This window comes from Vicugna pacos, chromosome 10 (genome assembly GCF_048564905.1).
Source record: "Vicugna pacos chromosome 10, VicPac4, whole genome shotgun sequence".
NCBI classification, from domain to species: Eukaryota; Metazoa; Chordata; class Mammalia; order Artiodactyla; family Camelidae; genus Vicugna; species Vicugna pacos.
Window position 1 is genome coordinate 70,315,634 of NC_132996.1, and position 16,577 is coordinate 70,332,210.

Sequence of the window (16,577 nt, forward strand, 5' to 3'; positions counted from 1 at the left end):
GTGGAGGAAGCCAGGCTACTGCCTGGTCGTGGCCCACATTCGGAGCTGGCTGTGGCAGCCCAGGGCCCCAGAGCCAGGCTGGAACCAGAATACCAGCCAGCCTCCAGGCCCCATGCCTGCGTCATCTGAGTGCCTGTGGCCAGGGCCACTAGGGCAGGCACCAATACTGCCCCTCCAAGTGAAGATGGAGCAGGACTGAGTCTGCTAAGGACTGGAGGAGCAGGGAGACTGGGAGAGCCTCCTCCAAACTTGCAGGGCAGAAGAGTCCCAGGCCCAGCTCTGCCCCACCACACTGTGTGACTTCGGCCAAGTCTTGGAGCATCAGGACTGTCCTGTGTACAGTGGGGAGATAGACAGTCTTGGAGACCCTCAGCTCCAGGGTCAGGCTGGTGGGCTGGGCGGGGCTACTGCGAAGCAAAAAGCAACCACTGGCTGGAATTAAGCACCCCTTTTATTAGCACAAAATATCACCAACCCAGCAACCCCAGGGGCCGAGAATAAGTTAAGGCACAGAGCAGGGAGGGGGCGACTTTTGCAGGCCCGAGGCCCGCATGCCCAAACTTCTTGAGCAAAGTCCCCAGGGGACTGGGGGCTCGAGGGTCCCGGAGGGGCTTTTCCCTTGAGATGAGGGCCCCAGGGGCGCCCTCTAGGGGCGCGAGGAGGCCGCACCGGGCCTCTCACAGCCGACGCTGGATCCCGCCGACCGCCGGCAGTTCACTTCTCGAAGTAGGGCAGGTAGAAGAACTGGAAGCCCCGGTGGCCCTTCACCGCACAGTAGATGAAGATCACGTGGTAGACTGCAGGGCGGGGTCTGTCAGCGCCGGGGCCCCGCCCCGTCCCGCCCCGCCCCGCCCCGCCCGCGCCCGGCGCCCACTCGCACCTCCCGGGACCAACAACAGGAAGCCAGGCACGAAGAAGATGGCGCTGGAGACACCTGCGGGATGGGAGGAGGGCCGGGTCAGGGCAGGGCGGCTCCCGGGCGGGACTGCGGGGTCACTGCCTGGGCAAGTTTCACTCTCCGAGGTAAAAGGGGCCGTTTCCTGCCGGGGGGGGGGGGTGCTGAGTGCTGGGGAGGTGTAAGGGCTTGCCAAAGACCCCTGAGCACTGGAGGGGAGTGAGCGCTGCCTGCTGGGGTGGGAGGGGGCACTCACCTGGCGAGGGGGCCACCTCCAGTCCCACGGCGATCAGGATCAGCACTGCACATAGACGAAGCCGCGAGGGTGAGGGAAGGAGCAGGGGGGCAGCGGCAGGTGGCAGGGTGGGGACCTCCACCCGCAACCCCCAACATGGCTTAGGCCTGAGGAATGGTGTCCCCCACCTGAGCTGAAGGTCCCCTGGGCAGAGAACCACCCAAGCTCACCAAGCTCTGTGCTTTCAGAGCAGGGCACCTGGCAGGCCCTGGGAAAAGTCTGTGAAAGGAGAGATTTTTGTCTGCTTCTTGGTGTGGCCTTTTCATCAATCAACATTTAATGGAGCAACTGCTGAGTGCCTGGTACTGGCAATCCCGTGGGGGGAAGGCAGATGAGGTCCCTGCGTTCATGGCCCTTCCCTAGTGGAGCAACTGACAAGAACCTCCCTGGTGATCAGGCAGCACAGGAGCCTGAGAGATCATGGAGGGCTTCTTGGAGGCAGTAGCATCTAAGCTGAGCAGAGACAGCAGCAGCAGTAGGAGTTACCATTTAGTGACCACTTAACAGGTACTGCCAGGCACTGAGCTTTTTTGTCACCTTGACTAAATCAAACAGGTATTATCATCCCCATTTCACAGAAGAGGAAACTGAGGCATAGAGAGGAAGTAACTTGCCCAGGGCTGCATTTGGAAGGTGGAGGTGATCTGACTCTAGAGGCTTTGCTATGGGCATCTCACAGGCAGAGAGGGAGAGGAGGAGTATTCTGGATAAAGGGAATAGCCTGGCAAAGGCCCAGCGTCTGGAGGGAACTTGGGGCTTTCTAGGAATTTCCAGCTTTTGGCGAGACTGGAAAGGCAAGAGTCCAGGCTTGAGGAGTTTGGCAGGGCTTGTAAGCCCCAGGGAGGGATGCAGAATTTGGCTGAGGACAGTGGGCACTGGGGAAGTCGGGGAGGTCATGGCTGGATCAATTTTTCAGACCCAGAGAGAGTCCTGGGTCCCCAGTTAGAGGATGGGATGGGGGGAAGAGGGGAGCTGGGCTCTGGAGCAAGGGGGTGTGGTACAGCACAGATCACCTCAAAAAGGGTGGGATGGGGCTGAAACTCACTCCCTGTACCCTGGCTTAGGGCTTTGGGCTCTGTCCATGTGGAGGAGGCATCTATTTCTAATTCTTACAAAGGCTCTTTATGGGTCTGTGGTGGCCCACAGGCCTGGCAATGTCACTGATGTGGGTTTAACTCCCAGCTCATCTACTTCTCAGCTGTGACCCTTCACCTGCCTGAGTCTGTGTCCTTACTTTTGAACTGGGAGGGAGGGTAGTGATGCTTGCCCTGTCGGGTGTTGTGATAAGGCATGTGGCCAGTGTGACCCGTGGCCAGCACGCAGTAGGTGTTGGGGAAGCAGTGGTTCCCTCCCCTGCACACAGACACCCAGAGCTGAGGTGAGGATGCTGCCCAGCTTTCTGGCCAAGGAACTTTGACCTTCCTGGAGGAGGGAGGGCAGCTGCCACAGTTGGCCCTCCTCATGGGCTCCTCTTGATCCCAAGCCAAGATCCTTTCTGGGGACCCTGACTCCTCAGCCCTATAGAAAGAGGAGCATGGGAGTCAGAAAACATCTGGCTGTGGTTCTGCCTGCTCTGGGCCTCAGTTTCCCCATCTGAGTGTTGGGGGTGGGAGTTATGTCCTGGTCAGCTCTCAGACTCCACAGAAGTGGGAGTGACAGGGGCCCTGTGGATCTGGCTGGCAGGGCGCTGTGCAGCCCCGGCTGTGGGGCCAGGCATATCTCTGAGCACCCGCCCCTATATAAGTTCTGGGCTGTGGCCCAACCTCTCACATGCTGCATGACTTCTGTAAGGAAGGAAAATAAGCCTGCCTGGCACCTGGCTCGAAGTAGAATAAATGGTAGCTGTTACTCTCTGTTCTCTGATAAACAGGCTAAAAAACAAACAAAAACCCAAAAACTAAAACCAAAAAGGAAAGGAAACGTTTGGAGCACTGAACCAGGTTCCATTTTCAACTATGTCTGACTTCTTGGCTGTGCACTCTGGAGGCTGGACCTGCTCCTCTCAAGGCCTCAGTTTCCTCACCTGTAAAATGGGGTGAGGTCATGGCAGCCAGCTGTCTCCTCAGGATGCTAGGAGGCTGAGTGTGCCAAGGGGCACGCAGAGCCTGAACAAGAGAAGGGTGGATCCCCCCATGGGGGTAGGCGGGATATGCAGGGGACCCTCAGGGGGACTCACCCAGCCCCAGCAGTAGGAGCAGGAAGGAGGCTAGCACTACCCGGCGGTTCTTCTGGATCAAAGGGTGTTGAGTCCAGCTGGATGGCAGGAGAGCAGGATGGGTGTGAAAGAGGTGGTAGTGGGCCCAGCCCCTCCTGTCACTTTCCCCAACCCGGATAGCCGAGGGGGACTCGCCAGGGCTGCCTGTGCTGGGGCAGTGGCCACAGGTGGTATGAGCAGGACAGGGTCTCACCTGCAGCAGGCATTGTAGGAGCGCTGAGTGCTGCTGCTGATGGTGCTAAAGGACCACTGGGAGTTGCGGATGGATGTTTGGCCAGAATCCCTGCAGGACAAGTGGGCCCAGTGAGGGGGGAAGAGGAGGTGAGGAAGGGGACCCTTCGGGAATGAGGATGTCGTGGGGGATGGTGCAGGGACTTGGGCTGGGTGTTCCTGCAGGATAGGGGACACTGAGAAGGGACAGGGATGAAGAGGAATTCAAGGGCTGGGAGTTTCTGCAGGATAAAGAGCCTGGTGGGGGTGAGTGGGTGAGGCTGGCACTAGGGTAGGGTGCAGGACAGAGGACCCCATGTAGAGGTCCCTTGTAGGACAGGATGGGAGAGAACTGAGTGAGGTGAGGTGGAGGAGTGAGCAGGGGCCTGGAGACAGGAGCAGAGGCATGGGGCTAGGAGTATGGCGTGGGTCCCCACCTGGCCCTGACCTGGTGCTGACTCCCCCATCCGGCTCCGGAGATGCCTGGGCTCCATCTTCATCGTTTTCCAGGTTCTATTCCAGAACACAGGGCTTAGGGGTTACTGAGTTCAGGTCCTTCCTCCCCTCTCATGGAGAGGAGGAAGGTGAGCCCACACAGCTGGCTGCCTGGCTGCCTGACAGCTGCTCACCTGGCCCTCCGCCCTCCCTGCAGAACAGGTTTGATGATTCACAGAAACTGAAACCCAGATAGGAGGTGGGTGCTGGGGGCTTTCGCAGGGAGGAGCCGGCAGGGGCTGGTTGAGGGCTCCCAGCGGGGGTCCCAGAGCCAGGAGATCTCCCAAGCTTGGGAGTCAGGGTGCAGTTGTCGGGATGGTATTTCAGGGGCCCAGGATAGAGGCTCTGGATTTGGGGTGCCAAGGAAGGGCAGGTCAGTGATTTCCAGGTTTGAGGCAAAGGAATCTGGACTAATTTTCCAAGAAAAGGATCCTAGAGTTGGTGGCTGTCCTCTGGGAAAAGGGGGACTTCCAGTTTAGTGGGAGTTGAATCATAGGCAAGGACTCATCATGTGAGTGGGGGCCTCCAGCTTAAAGGGGAAGGATGGGGTGGGGACTTCCAGCACAAAAGACGGGGCACTGGTTCCTGTTAGATCATCTGGCCTGGGACTCAGAGGGCTGCTTCTGAGTATGGACTAAGTCTGGTTCAGGTACAGAAGAGCTCCCCTACCCTCTGGGGTAAGGGGAGGGAAGGTCAGTACCCAGAATCGGTGGACTCCAGGTTGGGATATCCAGCTAAGGGTGGGGGCCGAGCTCCCAGGTCTGGACTCTGGGCTCTCTAGTGGTGACTGGGGACCAAAATCAGAGCTGAGAGGGTCTTGGAAGGGACATAGATCAGTGGCCACGTCCGGGGCGGTCTTCCGCTCCGGCTGAGGCCTCTAGTCAGATTCTTCCGAGTTGGGGTTCTCTAGGGTCCGCCCCAGCCAGGTGGGATGAGGTGGGCCGGGCCGTTCACCTGGTAGCGCAGCCGGGACTGCTTGTCCTCGTCGGCCACCTCGAACGGGGCCCGGCGCTCGAAATGCAGCGGCCCAAAGCGGGCGACTCCGCTGGACTCAGGCCCAGGGCCCGCGTCCTCCAGGGACAGCTCGAAGGCATCATCGATGCTGAATTGGGGCCGGGAGGCGCTCATGGCCCCGGCCCGCTCAGGCGCCCTGCGCTGTCGCCATCTGAGCCCGCCAGCCCCGCGTCGCCGCGGCCCCGCCCCTTGCGCGCAGGCCCCGCCCTGTCGTCTAGGTTGATCGACGGTCCGGCGCCCTGGCCAAGGCCCCGCCCCTACGTGATGGCCCCGCCCCCGCCCGCCCTCAGCAGGGCAGAGCTGCCGAGCGCCGAGCAGACGAGTGGACTGGGCCGCCTCTCCTCTGGACAGAACTGGGCTCGCAGCGCCGCCCAGCGGCCGCCCCGGCGAGAGACAGCGGGGGCTGCTCTTGGAAGCTACGCCTGCGTCTGTGCAAGGGGCTTGGAGGGGCTGCCAGGCGCAGGCTCCCCGGCCGGAGATGGAGCGTTCTGCATCCCAGCCCGCTCTTCGAGTGCCTTGGTGACTCCTGGCAACTGTTCCCCACCCTTCCTCACCACAGCCCTGCGCGGGAGGGGTACTCCTACCACCTTGCGGGTGTGGAAACAGGCTCAGAGAGCTTATGTGGTTTGTACTCTCCCCAAATGCAGTCTCCACGCAGCAGCCTAAGTGGTCTTTTAAAACATATCTGACCCTTTTCCCTGAGTGTTAGTCTTAAATTAAAAAAAAATTTTTTTTTGAAGTATGCTGCCAAGTCACTACTCTGCATAAAACCACCTATTGGTTTCCCATTGTGGTTAGAATATCTGAACTCTTAATAAAGGTCCACAAATTTCTGAATGCCCTGGCCCCTGCCTCCCTCTCCCAATCTCATCAAGTCCCTCTCTGTCCGTCTTTCAGCTCACTCAGCCACAGGCCAAGCTCGTTCCCATCTCAGGGTCTTTGCACGTGCTGTTTTCTATGCCTGGAAAGCACTGGATCCTGCTCTTTCACACGGGGATTTTTTCATCAGCGGGGTCACCTCTCAGAGAAGCCATTCCTGACTAAGCAATCTGAAGTCAGTTTCACATCACACAGCACCTACTTAAAGATATTTCCCACTGTCTTATTCACCACTGTGTCCACAGTGCCCAGCACAGTGTTTGACACCAAATAGATCCCCAGCAAATATTTGTGAAAGATGTGAACAAGTGCTTTGCCCAAATCCCTGCAAGTGGTAGGACTGGGATTTGAACCCAGGTTCAGCTACCTCTAGGGGTACTCATCCTCCTCCATCTCTCCACCCCACTTCATTTTGTGACCTCATGTACAGAGTTGAGTCAATCCTGCTTCTCAGTTTGTGACACATCTTCACTATGAACAAGGCCTCCTGAATTATGTTAATTCATCTGCCTCCTTTCCCCATTTTTCCTCCTCCCCTCTCCCTTTCACTCCCTTTCCTCCTCCCATTACCAAGTGGGACCCACTTCAGTGGGCTTGGCATCCTTGAATCCTGCCTGGCCTTCTACTGCACATGGCATTGGCTTGTTCGTGGATGTTTGCAATTTACAAACATGGTGTCATGTATAATACTCATTCTGTTGTTTGCATTTTTACACTCAACACTGTTTTCCACATTCATCTCGTTTTTTGCTTCTGCTAGTTGCATGTGGTTGTGCATGTTGAGTATCCAACTCTTTTATTATGCACTCCTCAGTGATGCACACTTAGCTTGGCCTCAATGCCTCATCGCATGTGTTGCTGTTGTGAACATCTTCACACCATCCCTTTATGGTACGTGCCATGGATGGTCTCCTGAGTGGTTGTACAAATTTGTACACCCACCACGCAGGTTCTGGTTTTCTCTTAAGTATTCGGTATTCCAGCTTTTTAATGGCTTGCCAATCTGATGACTCTAAAGGGGTGGCTCGTTTTCATCTGAGTTCTCTATTGATGGGAGAATGTGAACGGCTCTTCATGCTCTGGTGGTCCTTTTTCTGTGGATTGTTCAAAGCCTTTGTCCATTTTTTTTTCTATTTGGTTTCTAGCCCTTTTCCCTGCTGATTTACATGTCTATACATATCTAAGTATTAATCCTTTGCAGGGTTTGATGTTGCATATAATTCCTCCTTGTCAGTCTTTGTCTCACTCTGTCTAAGGTACCCTTAGTTAAAGAACAGCTCTCATTTTTATATAGTCAAATCCATTAGGTTTGTGCTCTTTGAATCTTGTTTGAAGCCTTTCCTCACTCTGAAGTTACAAAGATATTCTCCAACATCTATTCTACTGGCCTGATAGTTTTACTATCTAGAAAAGGCTTGCAACAAGATAGTTCACTGACTCTGGAGCCAAGCTGCCTGTACTGGAATTCCCGTCTTCTCCTCACTACCTTTGGGATCTTGGAAAACCAGGACTAGGGTGAGGGGAATGAGGAAGTCCCCTTGGGTGAAAAATTTAAGGGGACACCAAAAAACTCAGTAAGCAAGATCAATATCTTAATGCATTATTTAAAAAATTATTTGATATAAGGCAAAAATCCATGATGAACAAAATACCAATTTTTAAAAATAAAAAAAGGATTCAACCTTGCATGACACCTCACTCCAGTCCTGGCCTTGCTTGAGCAAGTTACACAATCTTCCTGTGCCTCAGTTTCCTCATTTGTCAGATGGAGGTAATAATAGTGTTTCCCTCATAGCATTAATTTAGGATTAAATGAGTTAATACATAGTAAGGAGCATAACACAGTGCCTGGCACATATTAAGTACTTGATCAATGTTAGGTATTATTACAATTCAAAAGATCCTTAACCCTATGGTTTGTACCTTTGAAAGTGGTGCAAGAAAAGACCTAGATTTCGAGGTAGAGTGAACCAGTTTCCTCAGCACTATCTACCAAATAATCAGTTCTTTCTTCCTCTGAATAGTTGTGGCACTTTTATCACATACCAAGTATACTGTTGTTAACATAAATATCTATGTTAGGCTCTCTTTTGGTTCCTTTGGTCCGCTTGACTAATTGTCAGCCAGTATCATGTGCTTTTTATTACTATGGTTTGCAGTGTGGTTTAAGATGGCAGGGCAAGTCCCCTGCTTTGGTCATCTTTTTCAAACTTGATCTAGTCTTTCATGGACCTTTATTCCTTTACAGAACTTTGACAAAAATCTTCAACAATCCTCCCAACTTTCACGGGATTTCATTTACTTTCTAGATTAATTTCAGGAGAAATCACAGCTTTAAATGTTAAACTGTTCTAGTCATTAACAAGGTATGTTACTTCAGTTATATCTTCTTCTATATCCTTAAAAGTTTTTTTTCTCCAAAAAGTTCTGGGCTGTGTTTTTATTTCCTAAATACTTTCAGTTTTTGTTGTTGGGAATGGTACCTTATTTTCTACTGCATTATTGGGTGGGTTATGGACAGTGTTAAGAGTGTTATTAATTTTTGGTAGCTTATTTTATATCTCTGTAACATTGCTGAACTCTCTAATTTGTTAAAATAGTCTATAGATTCTGTTGGATTTTCTATGTAGATATAATCACTCTCATTTCTTTTTCTTGGTTTATTGCTTTGACCAGTGCTTCTAATACTTTGCTAAACAGCATTACCAATGGAGAGCATTCTTTAGTTTGTTCCTGATCTTGAAGGGAATGTCAATACTTATTCCATCATACTTAATTGCATATGGCTTTTGGCAACCTGAGAAAGTTGTTCTTTTTTCCTAACTGTGAGTTTTTGTCATAGTCACACAACTTCATTAAATGCTTTTTCTGCATATTTTGAAATAACCATTTGACTTTTCTTTTTTAGTTCCCTGATGTGATGAATTAAATAGTGGATGTTTCTAGTATGAAACCATTCTTACATTCTTGGAATTAGCTCTGCTTGATCTTGATGCTTATTTCTTTTGAGAAAAAAAATTCAAAATTTTAATTGTGGTAAAATATACATAACATAGAATTTACTGTCTAAACATTTTTAAATGCATAGTTCAGTAGTATTAATTATATTCACATTGTTGTACATCCAATCTCCAGTTTTTCATCCTGCAAACTGAAACTATATATCCATTACACAACAATGCTTCTTTTCCCCTCTCCTCAAAGTCAACTGCCATTCAACTTTGTCTCTATGAAATTTGACTATTCTAGGTACCTCGTATAAATGGAATCATATAGTATCTTTTTGTGAATGATGTTCATTAGCATTATTGATGCGTTTTTATATATACTAGTGGCTTCAACTAGCTTAACATTCTCTTAGGATTTTTCACACCTATATTTATTAGTAAAATGGGTGTATACTTTTCTTGCCTTATGGTATTCTTATCTGGTTCAGGATCAGTATTAAACTAGCTTCATAAAATATGTTGGTTGGCTTTCCCTCTTTTACCATTTTCTGGAACAATTTTGTAAGACAGACTGTTGCTTCAAAATTTGGCAGAACTTGCCTGTAAAACTTCCTGTGTGGGTAAAAAACAAAAGCAAAAGACAAATAAAGCGTGGTTCCTTTTCACCCCCGAGGTTCCACCTCTCTCAGGGGACTTGTGGGAAATGTACCAGTCTAAGTATCTGAAGTACTTAGCATGTGGATCAAAGGAGACAGACAATAATCCTTCGCAGTTATGGGGATGAGATGAAGACAGCCCACGCGCCCCAAGACACTTCCTGTGTTCAGTTACCTAAAACCTGGAAAGTGGGAGAGGAAGACTCATGGTAGCTATTTTTCACAGCTCGTTTCCAGAGGCGGAGAGAAAGGTTGTTTCAGCCTCCTAAGTACCTCACTTCTAGCATTCGTGTATTCCCTAATATTCACGGGGCACCTACTATGTGCCAGACACCATGGAGTATTCCGTGGTGACAACACACCCACGCGGGACTCCACAAGGGGCTGTCATTCCTTTGGGGAGTTTACAGTTCCCACAGGAATAGTGAAACCCTCTTTCCCCTCCTTCTTACTCCTAGTTTTATTTATTTATTTTTTTAATGGGAAAAATCCAGGGTGCAAAAGTCATGACTACTGTGCTGGATATGCTAAAAGAAAAGAAAAGCCCAGAAAGGAATGCACAGATATAGGAGTTTGTTTCCCCCCCCAAAGTTTGGGGGGGAGATCAGTGAGTCTATTTATTTATTATTAGCTTTTTTTTTTTTTTAATGTAGGTGCTGGGGATTGGACCCAGGACCTGCTGCATGCTAAGCATGCGTGCTACCACTTGAGCTACAACCTCCCGTCGCAAACATAGTAGTTTCAAGCGGTGGCTTTACGGATGGGCTCCCCCCGCCCCATGCTAGTTCTATAATGCTGTGACACTACTTCTACAACTTTAAATAGACTGGCAGAAGGCCACGTTGGAGGGCCCAGTCCAAATCAAATCAATGACACAAATGCTAGGGCCGCCCCCGCTGGGCCGACTCCGGCCGCGTCTCTCTGACAGGCCCCAGTCCCTCCCCTCCCCTAGAAAGTCTCAGGCCCAACCCCTGGCCAGACCCGCGCACTCAGCCGCCGCGCAGAGAGCCAACAATCGTCCGCTTCCGCGTTCGGGCCGTTTTCGCCGTCTGCCCTTAGCCAAAATGGCTTCAGGTCGGAAGTTGCCGAAGCAGGTCCGGAAGCTGCCGAGCGAATCCGAAAGTTGCCGAAAGAGAGCAGCGGGGAAGGAGGATGGCGGATATCATCGCAAGACTCCGGGAGGACGGGATCCAAAAGCGTGTGATACAGGAGGGCCGAGGAGAGCTGCCTGACTTTCACGATGGAACCAAGGTTCGTGTTTACTCACCTCTCTTTAACCCCTCCGCGGCGAGCGGTGCGCATGCGAGGCGGGAGGAGGCGGGAGGAGGCCTTAGGCGAGAGATTGCGCATGCCCAGATAGTAGTGGTCGCTGACCCTACCGCGCACATGCTGAGCTCGACGCTGATTGGTCTGCATTTAAGTAGCGGATGAATTCGGATGCGCCTGCCCCGCCCCCTGACTTGGTTGTCTGGCCGCATTGGGCGTGGTGGCCGTCAGTTATCATTAAACAGGTTGCGGGAGGTGGGTAGGGGTTTGACCTCATTGCTTGCACAGACCCAGCGCTGGAGAAGACCCTAAACCCGAAACCCGGGTCCTGGGGAGGGCCTCGGGACTGGGGAGAGGCCCCCCGATTGCAAGGTTCAAGACCTTTTATAGATGGAAGGGCCTTCTGAAAACATAGACTGACTCCCATTGTTTAGATGGGAAAACTGAGGGTCTGGAATGCGCAAATCTACAGAACAGGCCCAGAGGTCAGGTCGGCCAGACCAGAACCCTTTGGCAGTGTTCCGACTGCTCTACGTGGCAATGCTCGGGACAGAAAAAGTCTGGGAAGTAAAGAGCCTCACATCTTCCTCCTTTGTACATCCAGGCCCCCAGCTCCAGCCTTTCTGGCCCCTTCCCCCAGTCAGTGTACATCTCCAGGTTTCCCTGCTTTTGCTCATGCAGTGCCCTCCACCCGGAGTGCCTTTCCCAGTTGCCACTTGTCTGTAGAGTAAGGAACTTTATGGGGTCAGGCCCTGTGCCTAGCAGAGCAGTCACACAGGACATGCATATTGAGCAAATGACTAAAGATCCTGGCTGGGGACACCAAAAGTAAGAGCTACTCTGAATGAGGGCATGTTCCCTGACCAGAACTATGCCAAGATCAGGCAGGTAAAGATCCTAGCCAGGCCCAGTGTGAGTACTGTGAGGGCAGAGGGGAGCTGCGTAGCTCTAGTGATCAGTGATCCTAAGAGGGATCCTTTCTGAGATGAGAGAACGGATGCGGATGTGGTGGATTCGCCTGTGGGCTGGAGGGTTGGTGGACTTGAAGGAGTTCCTAGCAAGGAAGCTCCTGGAGGGAACAGACACCAGATGGAGAAAACACTGTAAAAATAGCAAAGATCTGTGAACAATGACAGAAAGAATAGGGACAGGTAAATTAAATAACCAATCACTGATGTTGATTGAATGCTCACAGGAGCACCGTGCTAAATGCTTCATATTTTTATTTTCTGTCATTCTTGCGACGTTGGGTAGCTACTGTTGTTGACTCCATTTCACTGATGCGGAAACAGAGTTCAGAGGAGGGGTAGGGAAGACTGTGGGCTCCTCTAACCATATCCTGTCGAGTGTTCAGTCTTTAGACCTTCTCTCTCTTCACTCACCCTAAGCTGATCTCATACAGGCTCATCTCTTTAAAAAAAAAACTCCCCATGTCTGGACTCCCAAATGGATATCTACTTCTCCCTTAATCTTGATATCTGGCTCCCTACTCACCATCTCCACCTGGATGTCTGGTTGGCAATTTAAACTTAACCTGTTCCACTCAAGCCTTCCCCATCTCAGTTAAGGGCAGCCCTGGGCCTTCTGGTTGTTAAGGCCCTAAACCTCCCAGTCTCCACTGCTCCTCTCCTTACATCCCACAGCAGCTCCTCAAAATACACCCAGAATCTGACCAATTCTCACCACTTCTCCCCTTACCAGTCTGGTCCAGGCTGCCGCTGTCTCTCCCTTGGTGTATTGCAGTAACCTCCTAAGTCACCTTCCTGCTTCTGTCCTCACCCCCCTCCAACCTGTTCTCATCCCAGCAGCAGCAGAACCCAGCAGAATCAGGAAATGTCCCTCTACTTAGAGCCATCCAGTGGCTCCTATCTCAGAGTGAAAAAACGAAGTCCTCACCATGGCCTGCAGGCCCTTTGGGGTCCATCCCTGCCGACCTGGTGACCTCATGATGCATACTCCCCACCCCCAACCCCCCCACTACACTGGCCTCTTGCTTCATGAGCACACCACACACTCTCCCTCTGCAAGGCTTTTGCACTTGCTGTTCTGGCCTAGAAAATTCCCACCCCTTTCTATCCCAGCACCTGTCTGGCTTGCTTCTCCCTTACTCCCTTCAGATCTCTGCTTAGATGTTCCCTTCGCAGAGAGCGCCCCCCGAAGCCCCCAGAAACTCGCCCTGCCTTACCTGCTGCATTTTGTTTTCTGAGCCTTAGCACTTAGCTCCACCCACGTAGCACATTGTTTTGGGTGAGGCCTGTCTCTTTCCTCTGCAAGTTCCATGTGAGTGCCATGGGGGCAGGGACTTTTGTCTGTCTTGCTCACTGCTGGGCCTGGCACAGAGCTCAGGTATGTAGTAAGTGCTCAGTAAGTATTTATTGAAAGAATGGAGCCAGACTGCTTGGGCTCCCATCTCAGCGTGTTCATCCACTAGCCGTGTGACTTGGGCCCCTTACTTCCCTCTCTGTGACAGTTTCCTCACCTGGGTGGCATGGTGAAGCCACGTCAGGTGGTGACCCCTGGGTAAGACCTGTCCCTTGTGCCACCTGCAGACTGAGAGCTGGGCTTGTCCTGGGGGGTTAGGTGAGGGCTGTGCCATTGCCTGATCTCATATGTGACCCTCAGGCCACCTTCCACTACCGGACTCTGCACAGTGACAAGGAAGGCACCGTGCTGGATGACAGCCGGGTGCGTGGCAAGCCCATGGAGCTCATCATCGGCAAGAAGTTCAAGCTGCCTGTGTGGGAGACCATCGTGTGCACCATGCGTGAGGGGGAGATCGCTCAGTTCTACTGTGACGTCAAGGTACCCAATGTCCCGCGCCTCCCTGCAGTCTGTCCGGCCAGGCCCAATTCCCCATCCCAGGGCCTCTGGCCTGGCTAGGTCACCACCAACTCCCTCCAGGGTACCACACCCCCAGGACACTGGCGTCCTGACGTCTATTTTGCCTTTTCCTCTCCATTAACCAGACTGCAGCCAGGGGACTGATTCTAGAATGCAATGACCTGTACAACTCCTTGCTTCAAACCTCTATGGCTCCTGGTCACTGTCGGGCAAAAGTATAAGCTATAGATGGTCACGTGGCCCTGCAGGTCTCCCCCTCCCACTCACCTCCCTGCCTGTCTATCCCCTTCTTGGCCAAGATCCTCCCTCATACTTCAAAGTGAATTCCTGGGTCACCACCCCCAGGAAGCCTTCTGTGACTACTGGTGGTACACCCTCCTCTGGGTCCTCCAACCCCTCATGCTCCGCATAGCCAGGATCCGGTCCTCTGTGTCTAGGCTACTTCAGGGCAGGGATTGGGCCTGTTTACCTTAGCTTCAAAATGCCCAGTATGGGCCAGCCCAGAGCCAAGACCCAGGACGCATCTGTTGGCTGGATGAATGTTAGCTGAGCAGGCAACAGAGTCAGTGGGAGGGGCTGGTTAGACTGGGGTGGGGGTAGTCTGGCACCCACCATCCCAGCAGATGTTCCTTGTGAAAGGTCAGAAGCTAGGTCCCCTATGCCTGAGGGTCTCCGCTGAATGTTTTAAAATTGCTGCCCTGAACCCAGTTCTGAGATGGACCCTGAAAGGGGTTGGGGTGGGGCAGGAAAGAAGAGACACTGGGAACAGAATGTGCAGGGACCCCAGTAATGGTGAGGAGTCCAGCTTGCGGGCTGCAACCCTGGGAAGAGGAGAAAGAGATAAGAATTCCACTGGGTTTGTAAGGACAGGGGAGACAGGTTGACAGTGGGAGTGTGTTTGTGTGGGAGGTGGAGGGGTAGGTGCTTGACTTGGTTTGGTGGCCAGAAAGGGTGGCAAGAGTGAGGCCTGCACTGAATATGGGGCTGGGAGGCCGGAGCAGTCCTGAAGGGAAAGCTCTCCTGTCTTTCTGTGGAGTGGGGCCTGAGTCAGTTGCTGCCCCTCTCTAGGCCTCAGTATCCTTTCTTACATGGTGATGGGGCAGGGGGCTTGGACTCCTGGGCCCACGCTGACAGAGCCCCTGGTGCCCACTTACTCTCCTGCAGCATGTGGTCCTGTATCCCCTGGTGGCCAAGAGTCTACGCAACATCGCAGCCGGCAAGGACCCCCTGGAGGGCCAGCGGCACTGCTGCGGCATTGCCCAGATGCATGAGCACAATTCCCTGGGCCATGCTGATCTGGACGCCCTGCAGCACAACCCCCAGCCTCTCATCTTCGACATCGAGATGCTTAAGGTGAGGGGCCACCAAGCCCCAGACACCTCGGCAAAACCACCACCGCCCAGCTTCAGAGTGGGTGCTGGCCCTGCCTGCCTGCCCAGAGCTGGTGGGCTCAGTGACTGTGGGTTGTTGGGACAGGACAGGTGCAAGGACACCTGTGTGGAACCACTGGCAGTGCCTATGGATCTCCTCCTCGGGCCTCTCCCCTTCCTTCAGGTCTCTGCGAGGGCAGGGACGTTCACCATCTTGTTGAACCTGGCACAGTGCTGGGCACATAGGAGATGTCCTGGGCCCGGCCAGCCCAGAGGCTGCTCAGGTCTGCAGCTGGGGAGGCTGTGGCGCTCACCCCGACTTGGCCTCCATCTCGGCAGGTGGAGAACCCTGGCACATACCAGCAGGACCCATGGGCAATGACGGATGAGGAGAAGGCAAAGGCAGTGCCCGTCATCCACCAGGAGGGCAACCGGCTGTACCGCGAGGGCCACGTGAAGGAGGCTGCCGTCAAGTACTATGACGCCATCGCCTGCCTCAAGAACCTTCAGATGAAGGTGCTGCCTGGAGGCTGTGGTGGGTGAGCGGAGGTGGGGAGGTGGGGGCCGGAGGGCCCAGGTTTCAGTATCTTTTGTCCTCTCCCTGCCCCATGCCTCCAGGAACAGCCTGGGTCCCCTGACTGGATCCAGCTGGATCAGCAGATCACACCGCTGCTGCTCAACTACTGTCAGTGCAAGCTGGTGGCCCAAGAGTATTACGAAGTGCTGGACCACTGCTCCTCCATCCTCAATAAGTATGATGGTGAGCATAGGGCACTGGGCCGCCAGGGCGGGCCAGCGGGTGGTCAGGCGAGCAGTGTGTTCTGTCACCAGTGGGTACTGGGGCACAAGGCAGAGCCTTTAGTATCACTTGCATTCTGAGCTCCCACAGGAGCTCAGACCAAATCTCTCCCACCCAGGCAGGGCCATGGGCTGTGTTGTGCCAGTGAGGTATCAAGGGCATCACGGGGCTTGGGGGTGGGGTTGGCATCCTCAAGTCAGGAGGGCTTTGTCCCATGATGGGTCTGGGAGCTGGCTGGTCCCACCTCATGCCCTGGTGTGCATGTTGCCCACTGATACCCCTGCAGACAACGTCAAGGCCTACTTCAAACGGGGCAAGGCGCACGCGGCGGTGTGGAATGCCCAGGAGGCCCAGGCTGACTTTGCCAAGGTGCTGGAGCTGGACCCCGCCCTGGCGCCCGTTGTGAGCCGTGAGCTGAGGGCCCTCGAGGCACGGATCCGGCAGAAGGATGAGGAGGACAAGGCCCGCTTCCGGGGCATCTTCTCCCACTGATGGGGTCCTGCCAGCCCGGCCACCCTGCCTAGCCCACTGCTGCTGTTGCCAGTTCGCCCACCCCAACTCTACCATGCTTCTCTGTATATAAAAGCCTTATTTATCTCTCTGTGTCTGGGCCCACCGAGCTGATCCATGGGGAGAGCCGGGGTCATCACCTCACTTTTCCTGGTACTTGGGTGGCTTTGAGAGGCAGAGGATT

At 53.2% G+C, this 16,577-nt stretch overlaps 2 protein-coding genes across 4 annotated transcripts; one reads left to right on the plus strand and one right to left on the minus strand.

Annotated features, from left to right (window-relative positions):
• Nucleotides 1-433: 433 nt before the first annotated feature.
• On the minus strand, nucleotides 434-5,784 carry TMEM134 (transmembrane protein 134). Its single transcript, XM_031690957.2, has 7 exons — nucleotides 5,065-5,784; nucleotides 4,064-4,128; nucleotides 3,599-3,688; nucleotides 3,367-3,443; nucleotides 1,152-1,196; nucleotides 881-934; nucleotides 434-797 (listed from the first exon to the last, which is right to left on the minus strand). Exons 1-7 carry the CDS (start codon nucleotides 5,236-5,238, stop codon nucleotides 715-717), a joined length of 588 nt encoding a protein of 195 aa, XP_031546817.1. The 5' UTR covers nucleotides 5,239-5,784; the 3' UTR covers nucleotides 434-714.
• Nucleotides 5,785-10,646: 4,862 nt separating this feature from the next.
• On the plus strand, nucleotides 10,647-16,488 carry AIP (AHR interacting HSP90 co-chaperone). 3 transcript variants are annotated; one of them, XM_006210704.4, is made up of 6 exons: nucleotides 10,647-10,858; nucleotides 13,496-13,675; nucleotides 14,879-15,067; nucleotides 15,424-15,600; nucleotides 15,703-15,844; nucleotides 16,170-16,488. In XM_006210704.4, exons 1-6 carry the CDS (start codon nucleotides 10,760-10,762, stop codon nucleotides 16,373-16,375), a joined length of 993 nt encoding a protein of 330 aa, XP_006210766.1. In that variant the 5' UTR covers nucleotides 10,647-10,759; the 3' UTR covers nucleotides 16,376-16,488. The 3 variants fall into 3 exon arrangements, with proteins under 3 accessions (XP_006210766.1, XP_015100338.1, XP_072826522.1); XM_015244852.3 differs by having other exon boundaries at nucleotides 15,703-15,836; XM_072970421.1 differs by lacking the exon at nucleotides 14,879-15,067 and having other exon boundaries at nucleotides 10,705-10,858.
• Nucleotides 16,489-16,577: the final 89 nt, after the last annotated feature.